Source organism: Papaver somniferum, unplaced genomic scaffold, assembly GCF_003573695.1.
Source record: "Papaver somniferum cultivar HN1 unplaced genomic scaffold, ASM357369v1 unplaced-scaffold_41, whole genome shotgun sequence".
Taxonomy (NCBI): domain Eukaryota; kingdom Viridiplantae; phylum Streptophyta; class Magnoliopsida; order Ranunculales; family Papaveraceae; genus Papaver; species Papaver somniferum.
The window spans coordinates 812,168-833,630 of record NW_020646638.1 but is presented as its reverse complement, the minus strand read 5'-3'; the positions used below and the strand labels follow the sequence as shown (position 1 = coordinate 833,630).

The 21,463-nt window shown below is 36.1% G+C and overlaps 2 protein-coding genes across 2 annotated transcripts; both read right to left on the bottom strand.

Annotated features, from left to right (window-relative positions):
* Positions 1-18,117: 18,117 nt before the first annotated feature.
* On the bottom strand, positions 18,118-18,595 carry LOC113342403. Its single transcript, XM_026586965.1, has 2 exons — positions 18,541-18,595; positions 18,118-18,262 (listed from the first exon to the last, which is right to left on the bottom strand). The coding sequence occupies exons 1-2, from the start codon at positions 18,593-18,595 to the stop codon at positions 18,156-18,158; spliced, it is 162 nt and encodes a 53-aa protein (XP_026442750.1). The 3' UTR covers positions 18,118-18,155.
* A 1,265-nt stretch (positions 18,596-19,860) lies between these two features.
* LOC113342408 (zinc finger MYM-type protein 5-like) lies at positions 19,861-21,152 on the bottom strand. Its single transcript, XM_026586969.1, has 2 exons — positions 21,080-21,152; positions 19,861-20,680 (listed from the first exon to the last, which is right to left on the bottom strand). Exon 2 carries the CDS (start codon positions 20,642-20,644, stop codon positions 20,003-20,005), a length of 642 nt encoding a protein of 213 aa, XP_026442754.1. The 5' UTR covers positions 20,645-20,680; positions 21,080-21,152; the 3' UTR covers positions 19,861-20,002.
* Between the last annotated feature and the right edge of the window lie 311 nt (positions 21,153-21,463).

Genomic DNA, 21,463 nt, shown 5'->3' with positions numbered 1-21,463 from the left:
AGTTCACACTACAAATACATATGATTTACGTGTTTTACGGGTCAGTATGTAAGGGGGAGTGGTTTTCATGTTGAGACGAAAGTATTGACTAAGGGGGAGTGATACATATCACCATAGTATTGTTGTCGAAGTTGTGATATAAGAACTTTGATGTTGTGTAACAATACTATGACACTGTATAACAATGATCGAAAGCTTTTGTTTTCTCATTGTTATGGCTACGGAACTTCAACAACTATGATGTTGAATTGAACATCTATGGAATCATGGGAATACTTGGAAAAAACGAAGTTTTCGAGTAATGTTGAAGCACCAAGGAGATCAAGCATGTGGACAAGAATCTACAAAGTTTTTATCTATTTTGTAATTCATATGTATTGATAGTTTTGTCACTAAAATTGACAAAAGGGGAGATTGTTAGAGCATTGCTCGGTCGAACTCGCATGCGTTGCTATCTCAAGCATGTTTGTCAATGTTAGTGATCAAAACTATATGTCTTGATTTCTAGCATACTTATGACTAAGTCTCGGTCTAGGATAGTTAGGAATAGTTGAGCTCCAGACTCCATGGAGACTATCTTACGAAGACGAAGAACTACTCAAGGAACCTGTAGGATCAGAATCTCGCAATGACAATGTTTCAGCGAAATAATCAATGACACAGCACAACAGCGTCACAGAATAGTTTCAGAAATGATAAAATAACTGACGTCAGCTAAGATCACGAGAAAGATATGATAGTCCTGCGAAAATTAGAGAGTTTGCGAAATTAACATTTGTAAGGTTGCGAGAATGTCGCAGACCATACCCGAAAATAAAGGACAGATTAGCTGTCATCCACTATGTATTTCCTTATAAATAGTCGTTCGAGTTGTAAAGAGAGAGAGAGAGATCTTTTTTTAGTAAGAAACAAGTAAATAGGAGAGAGAAAGTCTAGAGCAGAGGTCATTCTTGATTTCTTTATCTTTTATTGTAAGAACATTCAAAGATTGATCAATAAAATTAAGAGTGTAAACCTAAAAATGAGTTGATTAATAATGAAATCATATGAGGGGTGTAGTGTAGGATTTCCTGCAACTACATAATGGCGCTAGAAACAGGGAGATGTTGAAGATTATTTTAGAAAAAGCTGAAGATTGATATTGAGATTTGTGAAAATTTAGAGTGATTGATTACGAATTTTCCATAATTTCTTGCAATATTGTTAACATTGAAGAAATGGTTAGAAGAAGAAATACATCCGAACAACCGACTACTGTTAGAAGAAGCAAAAGAATTGCTGGAAGAGAAAGAAGTGAAATGGGAGAATCTACTAAAATGAGAAGTAATAGAGAAAATCAAATTCAACCACCAATTCAACAAACACTAGTTCAAGGGAAGAATACAGATTATGATAGGGTGAGCATACACACTTGGCAATCAAATTCGGCAGAAGAAGAGCAACAAAACAGAAATTGTAGACAGGAAGAGAGAAATCAAGAAGCATATGAAGGAATAATTCATGGAGATGAGGAAATTGGAGCGTTAGAAACGTTGAGACGAAGAATACATGAAGAAAGAAGAGCTGAGGCAGAAGAACGTGCAAATTTAACAAGGCAAAATCACGAATTAAGGATGGAGAATATAAGACTACAGAATAGAAGATCGAGAAGTATTACAAAATCATATTCAAGATCGACTAGAAGAGAAATGAGGCGAAACTCACCCACAATCAATGCTGGAAACAATATTCAAGAAGAAATATCAAATCCTAATGAAGAATATCGCGAAAATAGAGAAAGAGCTGATGATCGTTACGTTCCACAAAATGAAACTTTTGATGATGGGCAAAATGGTGGAAATCAAGAGAACGGACAATCAGGGACGAAATGACCAAGATGGCGAAGGAAATCGAGAGGAAGGAAGAAGAATTTTACATGTGAGAGAAACTCAAAGAAATCAACAGACAATTGAAGAAGAAATTGAAAGACATTATGCTGAACAAGCACGTTTAATCTGCGAACGTGAAAGATTGAGAGCGGAAATGGAAGAACAAGAGCTTCAGGAGACAATTCGCCAGAACAATCATGACAATCGAGAAAGAAGGCGTACACAAAACCGGAATAACGGTAATCTCAATGAGGAGTATGATAGAGTAAAGAGGATGGCTGAAAGACAGCGAATTGAATTGATAAGAAATGAACAAAATCATGGAGGGGAAAATGAAAGGCATCATCATATGCGAATTCAAGATAGAGATGAGGAAGAGAATCGCAGAAGAAGACGAGATGAGGATAATGAAGAAGAAATGCAAAATTTCGCGAGAGAAGATAGACATGAACGCAGAAGAAGAGAGAGAAATTAAAGAGACCAATGGATCAAGATTCAGGTGTAAATAAACAAATCTTGAAAGAATTAGAAGAAATGAGAGGAATGCTAAATAATAGAGGAGAAGTAGGTAGAAGACAATTGGATGAAGCAATAGAAGAAGCTGCGAAAACTCCATTTACAAGGGAAGTACAATTAGGAGGAATACCACCGAAATGCAATTTGCCCGCATTAACCAGCATTTTTGATGGAACAACTTGTGCAATTCAACACATTAAAGCCTATGTGAGGTGTTACAATGGGAAAATCATGATCGTATTGTGCAAATATTTCGCATCCAGCTTAACAGGAGAGGCGTTAAAATGGTTTGAAGGTCTACCAAAGAACAATAACCTCCTTCAATCATTTGCAGACTACATTCTTGGGGCATATATAAGTAATAATTCCTCACGACCTGGTATAGAAGATGTGTTTGGATTAAAACAAAGGATTGGCGAAAGTTTGAAACACTGACTAAAAGATGGAGAACTATGTGTAGCGAAATGGCTGGCCGTGTAGATGAGAGATATCTTATATTATCATTTATCAATGCTATGTTTGCAACAAACCTATTGTATGTCCAAATTTTCAGAGTCAAGAATACGATCACAATGACTGAATTGCGAGAACTTCAAGAAGAATACATTGCTCTAGAGGAAAGGCAAAATGAAATGGAATCATATCCAGTTGCGAACACCAGCTCACAAAAGCGAATGCAAGCTTATTACCCAAGCTAATAAACACAGTGGCGAATACTTCGCAAGTACAACAAGAGAAGGTGACAAGTAACAATCAACAGAAACTGGTAGCTATGGGAAGCCGAGATCAAGAAGAGTATGAAAGAGAAAGAAATTTCTACAATCGTGGAGGAAATAACAAGATTCAAAGACTCGATCAACCGCAAGAAACTTATGGAGGTCAAAGACAAAACTATAATAGAGGACAAGGAGGTCACAAGGTAGTATGGGAAGAAATCAAGATGCCACCTCTAAATGCAAGTGTGGAGAAGATATGGGAAGCTATAATCTTGATGGAGAATATACCAACACCATGGAACATGGGAACGGAACCACCTCCAAACCACAGAAGTCATGTTTTGTTCTTATCATCATTTTCATGGACATACCACAAATGATTGCAGAAATGTAAAAAGAATTATTTTGAGAATGATAGATCAAGGAAAACTAAACGACTTTCTGGTAGGGCATCCACAATCTCAACCACTGCCACCACCACCAGAACATCACAAAGTGAATACGATGAAAAAGAAAGAAACATTCTTCATAGAAGTTGGTGCAAAAGCAAAAAATCTATTCTGTCACTCTATCGTACATTCATATAAGACAATTGAAGATTTTCATGATAATGTTTTGAGTAGAGTGTTCGCAAGAGATAATGATGGAAGAGAAATTATGAATATTGCGAAAATCTCGCCACTAGAGGAATGGAAGAAACAGATCATTTCTTTTACCGCAGAAGAAATTCCCGAAGGAGAAGAGGTGCATGACAATCCATTGGTAGTAAAATTAGAAATTAATCCAAAACCGAAAGAAGATGAGGATGATGAAGCTGAAGATTCATGGGCAATCAATAGAATTCTAATCGATACTGGAAGCTCTGTGAACATCTTATTTTATCATACTTATAAAACCATGGGTGGAAGAGATGATGATCTTATACCATCAACATATAAGATATATGGTTTTAATGGTACTGCTAACAAGCCTAAAGGGGAGGTTACTATGCGAATTCCATTGAAGGGAATATCTTCTGAAATCTTATTCTGTGTCGTTGATGTAGAATCACCCTACAATGCGTTAATTGGTCGACCTTGGCTACATGGGATTCTAGGTGTAGCTTCAACTTTCCACCAGTGCATCAAATTCCCTCACCCCAGTGGTGTAGGAATCATAAAGGGAGATTGGGTTGAAGGAAAGAGGTGTTACGAAACTGAGATAGAATCTTGCGAAGGAAGAGCAAACAAGAAGGAAAACTGGCGACACAAAATCAAAGATACACAAAGAAGTGAGAGGTTGATGGTGGCAATCGAAAGGAAAGGAGAAGAGATGTTGCGAAATTAATGCTAGCTCAGAATAAAAATGATGAACATACCACTACGGAAGCAGTAGCAGAAAATAATAAAGAAGCAGAGGATGACAAAGGTAATAAAAACAAGAAATGTATGAATGATTAAGTTGTTGCGATACTCTCGCAATAAGTAAAATTCTCAAAAATACATTTGATTGAACAAAATTGAGATTGCGAAATTCAGATACAATATGATGATTTGCGAGACTCTCGCAGAGATAATGAATTTTACAGAAATCAGAGAAAAATGACAAAAGAGAAAGAGGCGAACCTTTATGGCGTACACCCTAGTTCGCGAATACAATTTCGCAAGAGGCAAATGTAAGACCTAAAGTACGTCATATAAGGGGGTACCTATTGCATGACTCAGGGAAAGGCTACACCGCCACCGGAACCTGAGTCATGGAGATTTGGGGTCAATGAAGCCCATCCGGGAGAGGCACCTTGGATTCTCACTTAAGCATATGACTTAGGTTGGGCGACTAAGGTAATAAGGACTCTCCCAAGGAGTGCAGATCTGATCAAGGCGCCGAGGTACACGGTTGAGTCAAGAGTGCCAGAGACGTTTGAAGCGTACTTTGCCATTCTTGACAAGTCTTGGCTTATACTGCACTCGGCCTGAAGAAAACCCCACTTAGGGTGCAGTCTCGTAACCATAAGCCCTATAGGTAAAAGGGATAAGAGGCTGCGAAAACAACTGGTTGTTGTTAAGACTGGATGGGAGGAGCTAACCTTGTATGGTAGAAGTACGCCTCCTTGAAGGGGAAACCAGGGGGGAGATAAGGGCGGCACCCTCCATTAGGGAGCTGATAAGTGTCTTAAGACGCAAATGTCATGAGGCTTTTTATTCGCAAGGATATTAAGGCTTGTCATATTTGTGCAACAATCCTGAAGAGGCAATAATACAAAAGAAAAGGATAAGACGAGATCAATGGGTTTTCGCATGAAAGTGCGAAGACGTCCTGCGATTTCGTCGCAAGACGGCAATGTCATGGGGCTTCATTTTCGCAAGAATATTTAGGCCTGTCATATTGTCGCAACATTCCTGAAGAGGCCATAATACAAAAGAAAAAGTTAAGGCAAGATCAATGGGTTTTTGCATGAAAGTGCAAGGACGTCCTGCGATTTTGTCGCAATGACAAGAGGTGGCATAATAAGACCTTTAATTAGGAAGGCAAAATAAGACCACACAGGAATGAGATTTTGAAAAGAAACAAAATTCACTTCGCATAAGATTGCGAAGTTATAATAAGAATTTTTATGAAATCTCTCATTTGGATTCAAATAACAGAGGCAAGTATGGGAATGTATGAAATTAGAAAATGTTATTTGTCTCCATATGAGAGATTTACTCAAAGATTCAAGAATTAATGATTATATTGATTAACTGTATTGCAAAGAAGAATTGTTTTAATTAATGCAGGTCAAAATGAAAGAAACACAAATATACAGAAAGAAGAAATAAATGTACAAGTATTACAAAGAATCAAAGAAAGAAAGAAATAAAGACTACTTCTTAGTTAATCCTTCATTATCTTCATCAGACTTGTTCCTTCTTCGTCTGCGTCAGAATCTTCATCACCATCAGAACTTCCATCACTATCAGATTCTTCATCGTCAGCTTCGCTATCAGAGATAATCAAACTGGGAGTATTCTGTGGGATTTCTTAAAGACAAGGATAATCAGAATGTGGGATATTATGATCGTCACAAACCATTTGGAGTTTGATTGCGAAAAATAGCATCATTCTTAAAATTCGCAACAGTGATCTTGATTTGATTCTTTAATCTAGAATACTTGTCGTTGCGAGAAGAAAGATTCTTTGCGAGTTCCTCCTTTTCAGCTTCAAGTTCTTCAATCTTTTCACGATATCTATTTTCAGAATCTGCGAACAAAAGACAATCAATTATTAACTTGATGAATTCATAAGAAGCAAAAGATTAGTAAAGAAGAGCAGTTAGTAACCTTCTCTGTCAGAAATCATATCTCTAATCAAGGCTGTATGCTCAACTTGGAGACTAACATTTACACCTAAATCTTTTCTAGCATCATCTAAGATTTTCGCAGCCCAAACAAATTCATCCTCACTACTTATAAGAAGACGAGAACGAATTTGATTTTCCCTTTCGCAGAGTTCGATATTCTTGCGGTTAGCTTCATCTCGTTCAAGTTGAACTTCAAGAGAGCCTCTTGGAATTTCGCCAAAGCCTTGGCACCTTGATCAGAGATGCGATCCTTATCATCTATGAGACCGCTAATTTTGGTTCTTAACTCATTGGTTTTCTCTTTAGAATCAAGAAGAGACGCTTAAATCGGTTGGCTAAGCCTAAACTAGATCTATGATCAATTTCTAAGAGGCGAAATTTAGATCTAAGCTCATTTAGAGAAAGAGATGAAATTCTATCATTTGAGAAGCTATTTAAGGAATTGTTAAGACGCTCAAGAAGGGTATCATTATCCAAGGCATTAGGAAATGAACGAAGAAGGGTAGCTTCATCAGAAAGACCATAAATGTCTGCAAAAAGGATCATTTAAATAAGATAAAACAACAGGATGAATGAATAAAGGGAAAAGAGAAAAGTAACATACCGTAAAGCTGATTATTAGCTTGCTGAAGACTAGAGATTTTGTTCTTATACGAAGAAGAATCAATTTCTAATTGTCTATTTTTCTCGCGAAGACCTTTAACTTCAGCTTCCAATTCTTCATTTTTTGCGAAATTGAAGATTCTTTTCAAGATTTTCGCGTCTTCTCTCTAGATCTGAGGCAACAGCAAAAGAAGCTTTTCCAGCCTGCGAAAAAATAAAAAATATTAATATAGAAAAAATTTTGAGTTATAACAATGAAGAAAAAGTAAAAGGATAAAAGTATACCAGACTATTGAGAGAATGCAAGAAGTCGGGAGTCACTGATCTAGAAACTCCACGAAGAGAGCTATCACCATAGTAAAGGGACATCGCAAAGGGTAGCGAGATTTGCAGGTATTTGCGAATTGGCTATCTCCCATTCCTTGTAGAGAATCAGAAAAGAGGCCAGAGAGCTTAGCCATAGAAGATTCAGGTGGAGAATCTTCACTTGCAGCAAGATCATCGTTGTCCTCATCACCCTTGTCACTTTCGGAATTTTCGTGAGGAGGAATATTTGAAGGAGAAGAAGAAAGAACTTTCCTTTTATTTGGAGGAGGACCAGTTGATTTTTCCCTGCGAAGAGCACCTTTACCTTTATCACCAATCTTTGCAACATCGGCAGATTCTTCGACTTCAGCAATAATCTTCACACACGGATAGAAATAAGAAATGGAAGCATGGAAGTAACAGTATACTGTTTAAAATCATAAGAGAAAATTGAAGAAAATTTAAAATTATAAGAGAAAATTTCTTACCTCATCTGTGTATGAGCGAAGAGCTAACAGAGTACTAGATTTCCCAGTCTTGTTATAACTATCCTTCAGTTTTTGGATCTACGTAATGTCGCAAGAGTTAGCGAACAAAATAATAAAAATCAATAAAGAAATATAAAGTGAGTTAAATGGGAAGAAACATATCTCTTTCTCCTTTTCAAGCCAAGAGAAAACCCAAGGTTGATAAGCAGCGAGATTCGCAGGAAAAACATTTGACCCAACAATGTAGGGTCCTTTTAGCATTAAAGGAAAAACACACCATTTATCATCTTTGGATTGGCGAGGAGTTGTGTTCTTACCAGAATGCCAGTCAATATCTTGCATGAGAATTTTGGCTTCGTCAATATTATCTTTCCTTTTTAAGCGAATACCCCAGCGAGTATTCTCTTTCTTCATGGAGATAAGTTCATAGTTCTCAAAGAAATTCACTATTGTGTATTTCTCAGCAACTATCTCTAGGTTTGCGAATTTAGAATCCCTAAGTTCTTTGGAGTACAAAGATCCTCTACCAGCACCACGATTAGCGAACTCTAGCATCAGACGGATGCAGTCCCCACTCAGTTGGAAGATAGCTCGCGAAAATCCCGAGTGAGCGAGAATTTCATAAAATAAAGGAAGATCTGGGTTATAAATAGGAATAGGGAGACCTGCGAGAATCTGACCTAGCGAAATTATGATTGATTGATCATCACAATACTGATCAGAGAAAAGTTTGACAGAAAGAATTGATTTGGCATTTTCACCAGGAATGGTGGAGAGTGTGAAACCTTTATCAGCAAGATCTTTTTGGAAATCTTGTAAATTCTTCTCATATCTATGACCACTTGGAGCCATGTTTGAATATAGAGTATGGGAATGAATAAAAAGTAAGAGGATTGAAGGAGGAAAAAATTACAGCAGCAGAACTTGCAGAAGAATAACAGAGTTGCAGAGATGAGAGAATAAAAATAGAAGAGAAAGTAAAAAGAAAAGTGGAAAGAAGAGTATATAAAGGAGATTTTTTTTACTCGAAGAAATAAACACCATTAAGACGAAGAGACATGAGCGGTTGAAAAGTAGCGGTTACAGAAGACGTGTCAAGAAACAAATGGAAGAAAGAATACGTGTGATAAATGCAGAATATGAAACGATGAACAGTTGCGGCATTTCTCACATCATTCTCTACTTTTCAGAGAAGATATGAGAAGAGGAAAGATGTAGGATCAGAATCTCGCAATGACAATGTTTCGGCGAAATTACCAATGACACAACAGCGTCGCAGAATAATTTCAGAAATGATAAAATAAATGACGTCATCTAAGATCACGAGAAAGATATGATAGTCCTGCGAAAATTAGAGAGTTTGCGAAATTAACATTTGTAAGGTTGCGAGAATGTCGCAAACCATACCCGAAAATAAAGGACAGATTAGCTGTCATCCACTATATATTTCCTTATAAATAGTCGTTCGAGTTGTAAAGAGAGAGAGATATCTTTTTTGAGTAAGAAACAAGTAAATAGGAGAGAGAAATTCTAGAGCAGAGGTCATTCTTGATTTCTTTATCTTTTCTTGTAAGAACATTCAAAGATTGATCAATAAAATTAAGAGTGTAAACCTAAAAATGAGTTGATTAATAATGAAATCATATGAGGGGTGTAGTGTAGGATTTCCTGCAACTACAGAACCATTGGAACTTCAACCGACCAAAAGGTATGTGGAGACTTGAACTCATCTGTCACTCAAAAGTCTATCTACTCTATCTCCTACTCTTGAGACAAAAGTCGTATAAGTATGATAGTTTTCATACATACACATTTGCTATTTCGAGCCGAGTTTACTCGCCTATCTTTTTCTCGAAATAAGTGTTGGTAAGCTTTTGCTTTAACCATTTTCATCTTTACCCGTGACAAAAGTCATGATGACGTTTCAATCTTGAAAATAGCTTTGATGACGATAGTCGATTCTTTATGTCTAACGACTATTATAACATTATAGAAGAATGTTTCAATGATTGACATGTAGAGTTGAGATTACGTAACCAACTATGGATATAAGCATATATAGTGTGTTCGCACATTAGTGTATAAATCCATGTACCGGAAACCAAGTGTGTGCATATGCGTGCATACGGTATTGGTGAAGGAGACGGGTTAGGTACGCGTACCCGTACGCGTACTGGCGGAACTTTTCCTCCCGGAAAATTCTGCTGAGTTTGGAGTTTACGAACTCATAAACCAGTCACCTTAGGTACACGTACCCGTACGCGTACTGGCGGAACTTTTCTACCCGAAAAATTCTTCTGAGTTTGGAAACCAAAAGCCAACTCAAATCCGGTAGCTAAGGTACGCATACCCGTACGCGTACCCAAGCTGGTTATATTTCTCAAATCGGTAGTTTCATGAACTTAAACTATAAATCAATAAGGAATGCAATCTTTGCAAACCGTGGCTATATTGTTCATGAATTGATTCAAATGAATCAAACCGATTTTGTTTCAATTGTGTCTATGTATAAAGATCTAAGCAATTGAACAACTCTTGAACTAGTTCTTATGAGTCATTTAAACTAGTTATGAGAAAGATGAATACATTTAATATGAAAGTGCTCATATGGCTAACCATTGGTTAACTATTTGTGAACCAACTAAGTGTACACGTTTAGGTACGGTCACTCAGACCTAAATAAATACATTTCATTTGTGTGAGACAAGCTAAGTTTCGATCTAATGGTTGAAAGATATTAGCTTTGATAAATCAGGTTTTTCATCTGACAGTAAATATTGAATGCTTTGTTACCAAGGTAACTTGGATTGCAAACCCTGATTTGAAAACTATATAAAGGAGACATCTAGAAATTGGAAAAACTAATCCCCATACCTCATGTGTAATACTAGTTGGTTTTCTAGAGTCGATTCTCCTTTAACCGTAGGTTTCTTCTCGAGACCCTGTCGGTTAACGACTTGAAGACTTCATTGGGATTGTGAAGCCATACGAAACTACTTCTCTTGTAGTTGAGCGATCTGATCTTGCCATTTTCTATCGTACGAGTTCAGCTGTAAGATTGGCTTGAGATTATAACTCCTATAGGGCAAGATAAAAAGAAATCACAAACATATTCGTCTCATCGTTTGTGATTCCGCAATATCTAGTTTCGCTACCATACGATTTAGATTATTGTGAGGTGATTAATAATTCTAGGCTGTTCTTCGGGAATATAAGTCCGGGTTATCGATTGGTTCCTGTTCACCTTGAATTTATCAAAAGACAGAACAAAACTTTTAGGTTTATCTGTGGGAGACAGATTTATCTATCATCGTAGAATTTTCTGTGTGATACATATTTGTTTATTAAAATCTTCGACTTTGGGTCGTAGCAACTCTTGGTTGTGGGTGAGATCAGCCAAGGGAATCAAGTGCGTAGTATCCTGCTGGGATCAGAGACGTAAGGAGGGCAACTGTACCTTGAATCAGTGTGATATTGATTAGGGTTCAACTACAGTCCATACTGAAGTTAGTTTGTAGTAGGCTAGTGTATGTAGCGCTTAATACAGTGTGGTGTTCAATCTGGACTAGGTCCCAGGGTTTTTCTGCATTTGCAGTTTCCCCGTTAACAAAATTTCTGGTGTCTGTGTTATTTCTATTCCGCATTATATTTTGTTATATAATTGAAATATCACAGGATGTGCGTTTGTATCGATCAATTCTGAAATCCAACCATTGGTTGTTGATTGGAAATTGATTGATCCTTGGATATTGGTATTTGGTACCATCCAAGTTTATCATCCTTGTATTTGATAAAGACTCGCATATTTCTATTTGATTGAGTAAAATCAAATCAAGAGAGAGATATTAACTCCTCGATATACTTTTCTCTAAATTGAATTTGACTGTCTAGTTGATTCTCTAGAAAGTATATTGGAGTTAGTCCATACAGATTTCTAATCGAAATATTGGGTGTGGTTGTTAGACCCCCGCTTTTTCAAAGGGTTTGGTCATATTTCTAAAGACTGTCCCAATCTTAAGAAATACACTGTAAGCAAGGCATTGGCTGTGACTCTAGATGAGGCCTCTGATTCATACGATTCTGAAGAAGAGGAAGCAGCTAATATTGCATTAGTTGTCAATCTTATTTCTTCCTCCTCCATTAGTGATTTACCCATTTTAGGAATGGACATATCTTCCGATATTATTAAATCACCTAATGGTAAAGGGAAAAATAAGACAAGATGCAAAAACTGTCTCAAAAACAGAACTGCTAAGAGTTGCACATGCAATTCCAGTCAATCCCAAGATACTTCGTTAGTTCGAGGTAACAAAAGAAGATCTTTTCATACTATACTAGACCAAGAACACTCTGGTTGTTCAAAATTCCATAATGAGAGAAAATCTCATACTAATTCCACTTGATCGGTATTAGAATTCTTTCCTCACCACGTGTGCCAAATATTTGAGTGAGGAAGAAGAAAAATCAAGGCACCTTTGTGTAGATTATGGAAATAATATCTAGTATTTGAAGATATTTGATATATTCATATATTTAGGAATATTATATTTTCAGTAGTATGAAAAATATAGAAATATTCTTCTCCTATTTTGATCATTCCTTGCACGAACTATGGGTCTGGATCAAATGGTTTGTCTAGAGAAGATACAAAATCAGAAAGATCATCTTAAGTCTAAGTCTGGATTGTCTCTTGATATTAAGGGTAAAATCAGAAAAGGGAGATTGGCTTAGCAAGTAGGAAAGAGAGAATACTCTGAAGAAAGATCAGTGTATTGAGGCATTGACACACTTTTGTGTTCAATCAAAGACAGAATTACATGCTCTTGCAGAATCCTTCACGAAAATTTCTGATCTGCAAGAGATTCTGGTCAAGCAACAAGGTTTTCTACTTGAAGAAATTCAAAAGCTGAAGAGTAGTAATCCACCTTCATTCAGCTCTAACATGACGAACTAGGTTGCAAGATTAATAGATATCCATTTTTGATTTCTTTCATTGATTGTATTGGTCTATTATGAATAAAATTATTTGATTGGTAATTTTTCTTGTGATAGTTTTCGGTTTACATAGCATGTGCTTGAATGCTTTTATCTTATTGTTATGTATGTTTATGGGATGTTTGATTTCGGTTTTACTACCTTAATATTCGATCTCATATATTGTGAACCCTTGTGGTTTGGGTGACTTTTTGATTTAGCAGGATTAAGTTCTAGCCCATGTTGGTAGGCTTTATCAAAGAATCATGAGGGGTTCTGGTAGAAACAATATGTGAAAAGTCACAATATGTTGAATCGGTTTTGGTTTAGCATAAAAGCATATGTGTTTCGACGGTTTTCAACTTTTGCTTGCATTTATTAAAACCAAATTTTAACCTTTCTCTGGTAAAGGTTGGTTTTTGTTATTCTTTTGTTTTTCATAAGGATGACAACATGATGATATTTCGATATCAATTCTCCCTAGACGAAGATGCAAACGTATTGGAGAAGTGGATGCGAAATTTGAGGTAACAATCTTGTTAGTTAATTGTTTTCCTGTTTAAGAAAAGCCTGAGTTTATATTATATATAGTTATTTCTTTTGCTTAACAAAATTTTGGTTCAATTGATGTTTATTCCATGATGTGTGTGTGGATGTGTATGATTCAATTGGTTCCGGTTAAGAAAAACTATTGTTATCTTGCTTTATTGTGTGGTATCAATTGTTTAGGCTTACAAAACTTCAGTGCAATTGCGGTGCTTTTAATGTCTATGTTGTTTCAATTGCTTCCGGTTGAGGTGAATAATTATGCAAGTTGATTTAAGTTGGTTTGTATGAATTATTTATGGCTTAACGAAATAAAAGGAGTACGGGATGAGTTGTTTATTCCAATTCGATTCCACTTAAGAGAAACTAAGTTAATTCTGATCTAAGTTAGACTTATCGAAGTGAGGTGTCGGTTTAAGTCTAATCAAATACCTTAACAAGAAATGCTAGTTAACTAACCTAGTACTTGTCTTGTTTAAAATTGAAAGGTCTAAGTTTATGGATAATTAGAACCTGATGAGAAAAATAGAGTTATCTTTATTTTGGTCTTATCGAATTAAGCGGTTGTTTTTGAACAATCGGTTTAGCAAAGGGACTAAGGTGCTTAGTTGATTTTTGTTTTGCTAAACTAAATTGGAAAAATTGTTTTCTTGGTAACATATCAAAATAAAACTACTTGTAGTTTCGGTTTTGATATTGGTTATCAGAACATGATGTGTGGAACCCTCGTGCCTAACTCTACAGATTGCAAGTCTATTTTGAGATTTGTAAGATTTTTTCGTGTTGTCCTTTATTTTTTCGTTTCGTCATTTTCTGACAAAAAGAGGGAGAAATATATGGAGTCAACAAGTGATACTCGCATTGATTTTATATTGGTTGGTATCGCTAAGGAAAAGAACATTGGTGCTTGAACGTTTATCTAACGAAAGAGTGAAAGCACAGACTAAGGGGGAGTAACATGTCATATAAATTGGTATAACAAAGACGTGTGGATTGAATATCTACCTATCTTCCTTAGGGGGAGTATTATCTTTGTTATTATAATGTCAACAACGACATTTTCAAGGATTGAATGTAAGCAGTTTGTTGTGCTGTTGAATTCGGGAATCAAGCGTATGTGTAATGAATTCTTGTAATTTTTTTATCCATATGATGTAAGAGTTTTGTCACTAAAATTGACAAAGGGGGAGATTGTTAGAGCATGGATCGGTTGAACCCACTAAGCGTTGGTATGTCAAGTTTGGTTGTCATATTTTAGTGAATCAAAACTCATGTTAAGAGTCGCTTGATTATGTACTAGAGTCAACTTCGTATAGGTTAGCTTGAAAGTATTAGGATATGAGACATTACAAGTATTGTGAAGTCTTGAAGATGTGGAGAAGCAAGGAGCTACAACGACAACAATCATCCTTCCACTTGAGGTTAGTGATATTTGACTTGAACTGTTTCATTCCCTAACATATCTTTCAAGTCGTGCATATTGAAAACAAAACTGCGAAGCATATTTGAACTCTAGATAGATATAGTATTAAGGAATACAATACGAGGTTTATTGTTTAACCATTAAACTTTGTAGATAAGACATCGCCATAATCATTTGAATGTTATTGTGATTATGTATGCGTATGAGGTGAGGATTTCATCCTAGGGAACAATGTTCTACATGTGTTCTAAGGAAGTAAGTTCATAAACTTGTTTGTGAACCGAAAAGGAAATTGCCAGGTATTATTGGTTTTGTTATTCATTGCATATCTTATGAACAACCAATATGTGTGATTGAGTATAACCACTCACAACTTGTTTTTGTTCTTGGTAGAACTATTCACAAAGGCCTGACTTCTGTATTGGTATGGCTTTTATTAGTGAAACCGATCTTAAGTAATCACCTGAGATGGTATGATCAGGTTTGTGATTTTATGTCTGACCAAATATGGGAAAGGGGAACCGATCCTAGTAAGAGGTGCAGTACATCACAAAGGGGAACCGATCATTGTATGGTGTGCAACAAGGTTTATAGCAGAAAGAGGAACCGATCCTATGAACATGTGCAACACGTTTTTAGGCAAAGGGGAACCGATCCTATAGACATGTGCAACACATATAAGTTAGATACCATATATATGTGGGGAACCTATCCTAGTACCTAGTCAACCGAATTTCGGAAAGCTAGTGTGACTATGCACAGTACTCACATGGAAGGTAGAACCGAAACTTGTTTTGGTAGAACCGTTAAACCCATGATTGTGATTGAATGTTTGTTTGATCAATCGCATATTTCTTGAAAGTCAGATGAACCAATTCTAAACTTGTTTGGAAGTGTGGCAAATCGGTTTCAAGGTTGTAAGTGTGAAAGACAACTTACAAAGTAAGGATGTCGACATACGTTGAATACGTGCTATGGATGTTTATTTCTTTAATTGTTCAAAGTTATTCCTTAATAGCTAAGGGAAGAGAATCCTAGGATCAAAACATAAATAAGTTAAGAATCTTTTAATTAAGGTTATTAATTTCATTTTGTAAGGAAATATAAGAATTAGTAATGTGCATTTACTAATTATATTTTCTGAAAGATTTGGATCATTATTTTTGGACAAACCATTTCCAGGAATTATGGAAACCGAATTTGTGATTTAATGGATATCTTGAGAATATTTTCGGTTTTGGAAATTCCTTGGTGTCCAAACTTCCTTGTCTATAAACACTTGAAGTTTGCCTTTCTAGCAAACTAATCCTTCGTAACAACAGACTTCCTCTTTTGTTGTTGTTACTGGTGTAGCCGCCTATTCGGAGAGGAGAGTAACCTAATTAGGCGAAATCTCTTACGGCCGCTCAATTTAAAGTCTTCTCTGGGATTGAGAAGCTCTAGCGTGTACCGTTAGTGGGAAACTAGATAGTTGCGGTTTATCTTTTGTTTTCCATTGACTTGATTGGCTAACGGTGGTTGAAATCTGATTGCACCTAGTTTGTTTATGCTTGAGAATCTTCTCTTCTGATATAAGATTCACTCAAAATAGAGTTTCGACAAGGATCTTTAGACTGTTGTTAGTTCTAAAGACGATCTTTTGATAATCCATTGTTAACAGACTCTGTTCTGTGCGTGATTGATCACAAGAGATTCAAGTGATTGTGTGCAGGTTTTTATTGAAGATTTAAGAAGATTTGAAGACAAAGAAGATATTGAAGGTCTGACTTGGGTTTATAATCTTTGGTGTGCACAATACTTGTTTCCGTAAAAGAGGATCCAATTAATAATCGGTTTATCCTTGTGATAGATTGGATTGATTAATTGAGTAGATCGGAATCAACACAATTCTTTGGATTAAGAGTGTTGTTGGCTTAATCTTAAACGATTACTTCGGTAATTGAACATAAGATAGATCTAAGGACATGACGAAGGAGTTTATGTTAAGATAAACAGAAGAGCCTTTGTCCGACTCATATCACTTGGTTGAAGAGAGTTGATACCAAACAGATTTGTTGTTCCTTTACTGTTTGGAATACGAACCAAAGGAATTTTTCCAAGTACGTGACTTATTTATAAGTTGGAGACGTGGGAATACAGACGGAACTAGGTGAACTATAGGTTTAGTTGCTTGGTCTCAACTATATGAAGTTAGGTGTAATTTTGTGTAGCGGCTTAATCCTGAGAATATTCAATTCTGGACAAGATCCCAGGGTTTTTCTGCATTTTTGGTTTCCTCGTTAACAAAATCTTGCTGTGTCATTTACTTTATATTTCCGCATTATAATTAAAGTAAATTACACAAACGTTAATTCCTATTTACTTGATAAGTGAATCCTATTGTGTTTGCTTAAGTCCGAACCTTTTTATCAAGTAACATACTTCGTTGTTGTATTGTCTCGATCTCGTATCCATACACGATCACACGAAATGTGAACCGATTAGTTGTATTGTCTCGACTCTGTCCATAGACAATCACTTTCGGAAAAAGGACTTATAGGTAGGAAAAGTTTTAGCTTGAGATATACTTGGGTACCCTCGTCTTTTCAGTCAGTAGTGCATTTTTCGTGTTTCCCTCAATCACGACAAATGTTCCCTCAGTAGCGTAAGAATCTAAATTTACATTTTAAACCTGTGAACCTTACTATTGGCCAAAGATACAGATATGTTTCTGTGACTCCTTCATCTCATATTACAAGTTCGTTGACGCTCATGGTCTTAGTTTAGGTCTTGGAGGACAAGATAATAGAACCTGTAATACCTGTACTGCTGTATATATTATAATATAACCTCATGCAAAGATATAGCACAAACTAAGTCTTTTTATTATTAAAAAGCACACAGAATAACAAGTATACGATACATCGTCTGTCATTTTAAGTTTAAGTAAAAGACATAGGTGATGACAAACCTATTTACAAAGGAACCTAATCCAAGCCAAAATGATTTTTTTTAAGATACACGTCTGTTTCTATCGGGTCAAACTTACCCCTCTTTTCTATAAGAGAGTCAGGGAGAGATCATCTTCCATGTTTTCAAATAGGAAAAAAACACACTGGAGACGGTACATAAGTTCAGGGCCGTCTTACAGTATTTGGGTACCTTAGGCGACAAATAAAAATTGGGCCTTTTTTGGACTACCGAATAAACGATGCATTACACAAAAATATTTACCTGATAGCACAAAAGACGTACCTGATAACACATGATGATATGAGTATAATATTACCAAACATTTATCATTTTGTTCAAGAAGATACAATACTAGTAATGGACGTAAAGATCGACCTTTTCGCATTTATGGATGCGAACTCATTTATAATACTATCATAGTCAATACTACTTAGCATATCTGCTTCAATGGATAACATCGCTAGTCCGTTTAATCTTTCTTGAGACATCGTTGATCGAAGGTAGGATTTGATCAACTTTAACTTCGAAAAACTTCTTTCTGCAGATGCAACTGTAACAGGGATTGTCAATAAAATTCTATATGAAATAGACGCATTTGAATAGCAGCCACCCATATTTGTTAAGAAACTCAACACGTCAATAGCCTTTTTTGTTTCGTTAGGCAAAAAACTTCGCAAAACCTTCAACTCCGTATATAACTCATCCCCATTGATATCGAATTCCATTTCATAGCTTAGGTACTTTTCAAGTTTCACACAAGAATTCCGTAAGGTACTATCATCAAGAGACCTTAATTTTTCTATATTAAACAAAAATCCATAAGTTTCCTCGTATGCTTGAAATTGTTTAAACCTACGTTTGAGAGAAAAAATAGCCTGGTCCATTATAAAAATGAAGTATTCAATTCGGAAGGATTCCATACCTTGCAGTGGTGGTTGTACTTCCTCTATCTCATCGATTTCATCAAAGTGCTTTTTTCTTTTTCGTACTCGTACCTCATAAAAAATAGGCTCTATATTCATGGATGTTGCAAGTATTTTAGCTTCTTCCAATGCCCCCTCAAATCCATTCCTTCTGTAATCCTTAAAGAAAGAAACAAGATCTTTTAGTTTAGTAACGGCATCATCAAGATTCATATCTTCGGTTTGAAGTTTAATGCTCACTGAGTTAACCGCAAGTAGTGCTCTATGCCAAACAACCATACCAAGTATAATCTCAAAATTATCAATCTCTCGTGTCAATATGGAATAAGCAGTACCCCTTGTCTTCGCATCAAAATCAGCCGAAGTCGACAGCTCTATTAAGGCATCTCGTATTTCGGGAGCTTGAAATCGGATTGCTTTGATAGCTTCTATATGACTCTCCCACCGAGTATCTGATAATGGTTTAACCGTAAGACCTTTTACATGTTTCTTAAACACCGTCCAACGTTTTGTAGATCCTGAGAAGAAGTTATATATATGTTGCACCACTTGGAAAAAGGAGACTGCTCTAGGACATGAACTGGCCATATCACAAAGTGCAAGGTTAAGACTATGACAAGCACATGGCATATAAAAAGCTCGAGGATTTACCTTTAGTAGTCTCTTTTGCACCCCTTTATTCTTTCCGGTCATATTAGCTCCATTATCGTACCCTTGCCCTCTAACATTACGAATATCAAGGTTCAGGTTCTGCAAGAGCTCTTCCAGTTTATTAAAAAGTCCTCTTCCCGTCGAGTCGTCCACCTTTACAAATCCCAAAAAGTACTCCTCAACTTTGGTCGAAGACGTGGACACATCTACACATCTTATGACAAGAGACATTTGCTCTTCATTACTTATGTCCGGAGTACAATCAAGTATTACAGAAAAATACTTTGCTTCTTGAATTTTCTGAACAATTTTATCTTTCACATGACGTGCCAACAATGCGATTAATTCATTTTGGATTGAAGGACCAAGATGATGATGATAAACTTCATGGTTTTTAATACGTCGAAGATGTTCTTGCATTACCAAATCGAACTCGGCAATCATTTCAATAAAGCTTAAGAAATTACCGTTATTCGCTACACCAACCTTGTCGTTTGTTCCACGGAACGCCAAATTATTTTTAGCAAGGGTTCTAATAACAGCAACAATACTTGTTTCCAATATTCTTTCTCCCTCTTGATTTGTTCATGAATCTCCTTATCAATAGTTTCATTCTTGTGAAGTCTAATTTCCAATTCTTTCCATTTATGCATGGAAGTATAGTGCCTAGTAGATAACTCATGACGTGAAAGCTTAGCACCCATATTATGCCAATCTCTACTGCCGTTTGTATCCAGCTGATAATTGCGTCCACCTTGCTTGAATAATTTGCAACAAAAACAAAAAAACTCGATCCAAAACATTTGAATATACTAACCATCTTCTATCTTCGGTTTCCCCATTACTCAAACGCCTTATGAAGTGGTGATGCTCAAAACATCTAGCTTCTGCACCTTTGGGAAAAATAAAATCAAGGTTATTTCTTCTGACAGGACCATGCTCTACCAAAAGGTCTCTCAAGTTCTGGTTAATCTCTTTCCAGTTCCCTGGATCATGAATATTTATCGGTCCAAAATCTCTATTTTGAACCTCATCCAAGTCATCTTGCATATTGTCATCTTCACCTGCACTTAATTCTTGGTCACTTAGTTTTTCTTGCACATTTTCATCGTTTACCCTACCATTCAGCAAAACATCCTCTTCTAACATACTATTTACCAAGTTTTCATACTCCTCATCACTGTTAATATTTTCGGTTTTGTCTTCGCCGCTTTCATTGTCGCTTACTATATGTTGGTCCTGTTGGACGATTCTTGGTACCAAATATTTATTCATATCTCCGGTTTGAGACCTTTCTACGGCATCTTTTCTTTGTCGTATTACCGCTTTGGCATGACCACTTTTCTGCTTTCCAGTCATGGTTTTCGCCTTGTCGGCTTGGATTGCTTATATTACCTTGTACACAGATAAACAAATGAATTGTTTACCAAGGTGTCAGTACACATGAATACATGATAGAAGTATTAAAATTGGCAAAAGGCAAAATCCCACTTCATGTAAAAAAAGTACACTGCAGAGAATCCTAACAGGCTTAGCAATTTCCTAAATGCAAGATAAATTCATATCAAAATTCTAAATTTCTAATTAACAACACAATTCAAGATAAATTCATGTCAAAATTCTAATTAACGCCTAAACCCACGATTGTTAACTGTTGGTTGTTCCTTAACCTCCTTTTTACAATCAAAATTTATAAATACCCCAAATTTTGGTTCACAACTCTCAAACCCTAACAAAATTACTCAATCATTAATCATTCAAAATTCTAAATTTGCAAGAGTAAGTTAATATTACCTTATGAGACACAAATAGATCATAGATGATGGATGATGTTGGTTGTGAATTTTTTGATCGAGATGATAAGATCTGATTTATTGTTTCTGAAAGATAAAGAAGAGGAAGGAAGTTGTGCCTGTTGTCCTCGACTCCTCGTGGAATTAAAGAATTTTTTTTTCTTCCTTTGACGTATGTATAGGTAGTATGACCCAACCTTTTTGGCCCCCCTAGCAAATTGGGCCCTAGGCAGCTGCCTATACTGCCTTGTGTATAAGCCGGCCCTGCATAAGTTTTATAGAACGTTTGTTTTAAACAATGGAATACCATGTAGTATCATCTATGCTGGAACAACATCAGGGACTCTACCATTCTCTGGAACTGCCGGATTGTCATAATAATTAA

Bases quoted from the DNA above. Each gene is read 5' to 3' on its own strand.
- LOC113342403 (XM_026586965.1), bottom strand. From the start codon at position 18,595: ATGGACCAGGCTATTTTTTCTCTCAAACGTAGGTTTAAACAATTTCAA. The intron at 18,263-18,540 runs AGGAAACTTATG...ATCCCTGTTACA, and splicing joins TAAACAATTTCAAGCATACG to GTTGCATCTGCAGAAAGAAG.
- LOC113342408 (XM_026586969.1), bottom strand. From the start codon at position 20,644: ATGACTGGAAAGCAGAAAAGTGGTCATGCCAAAGCGGTAATACGACAA.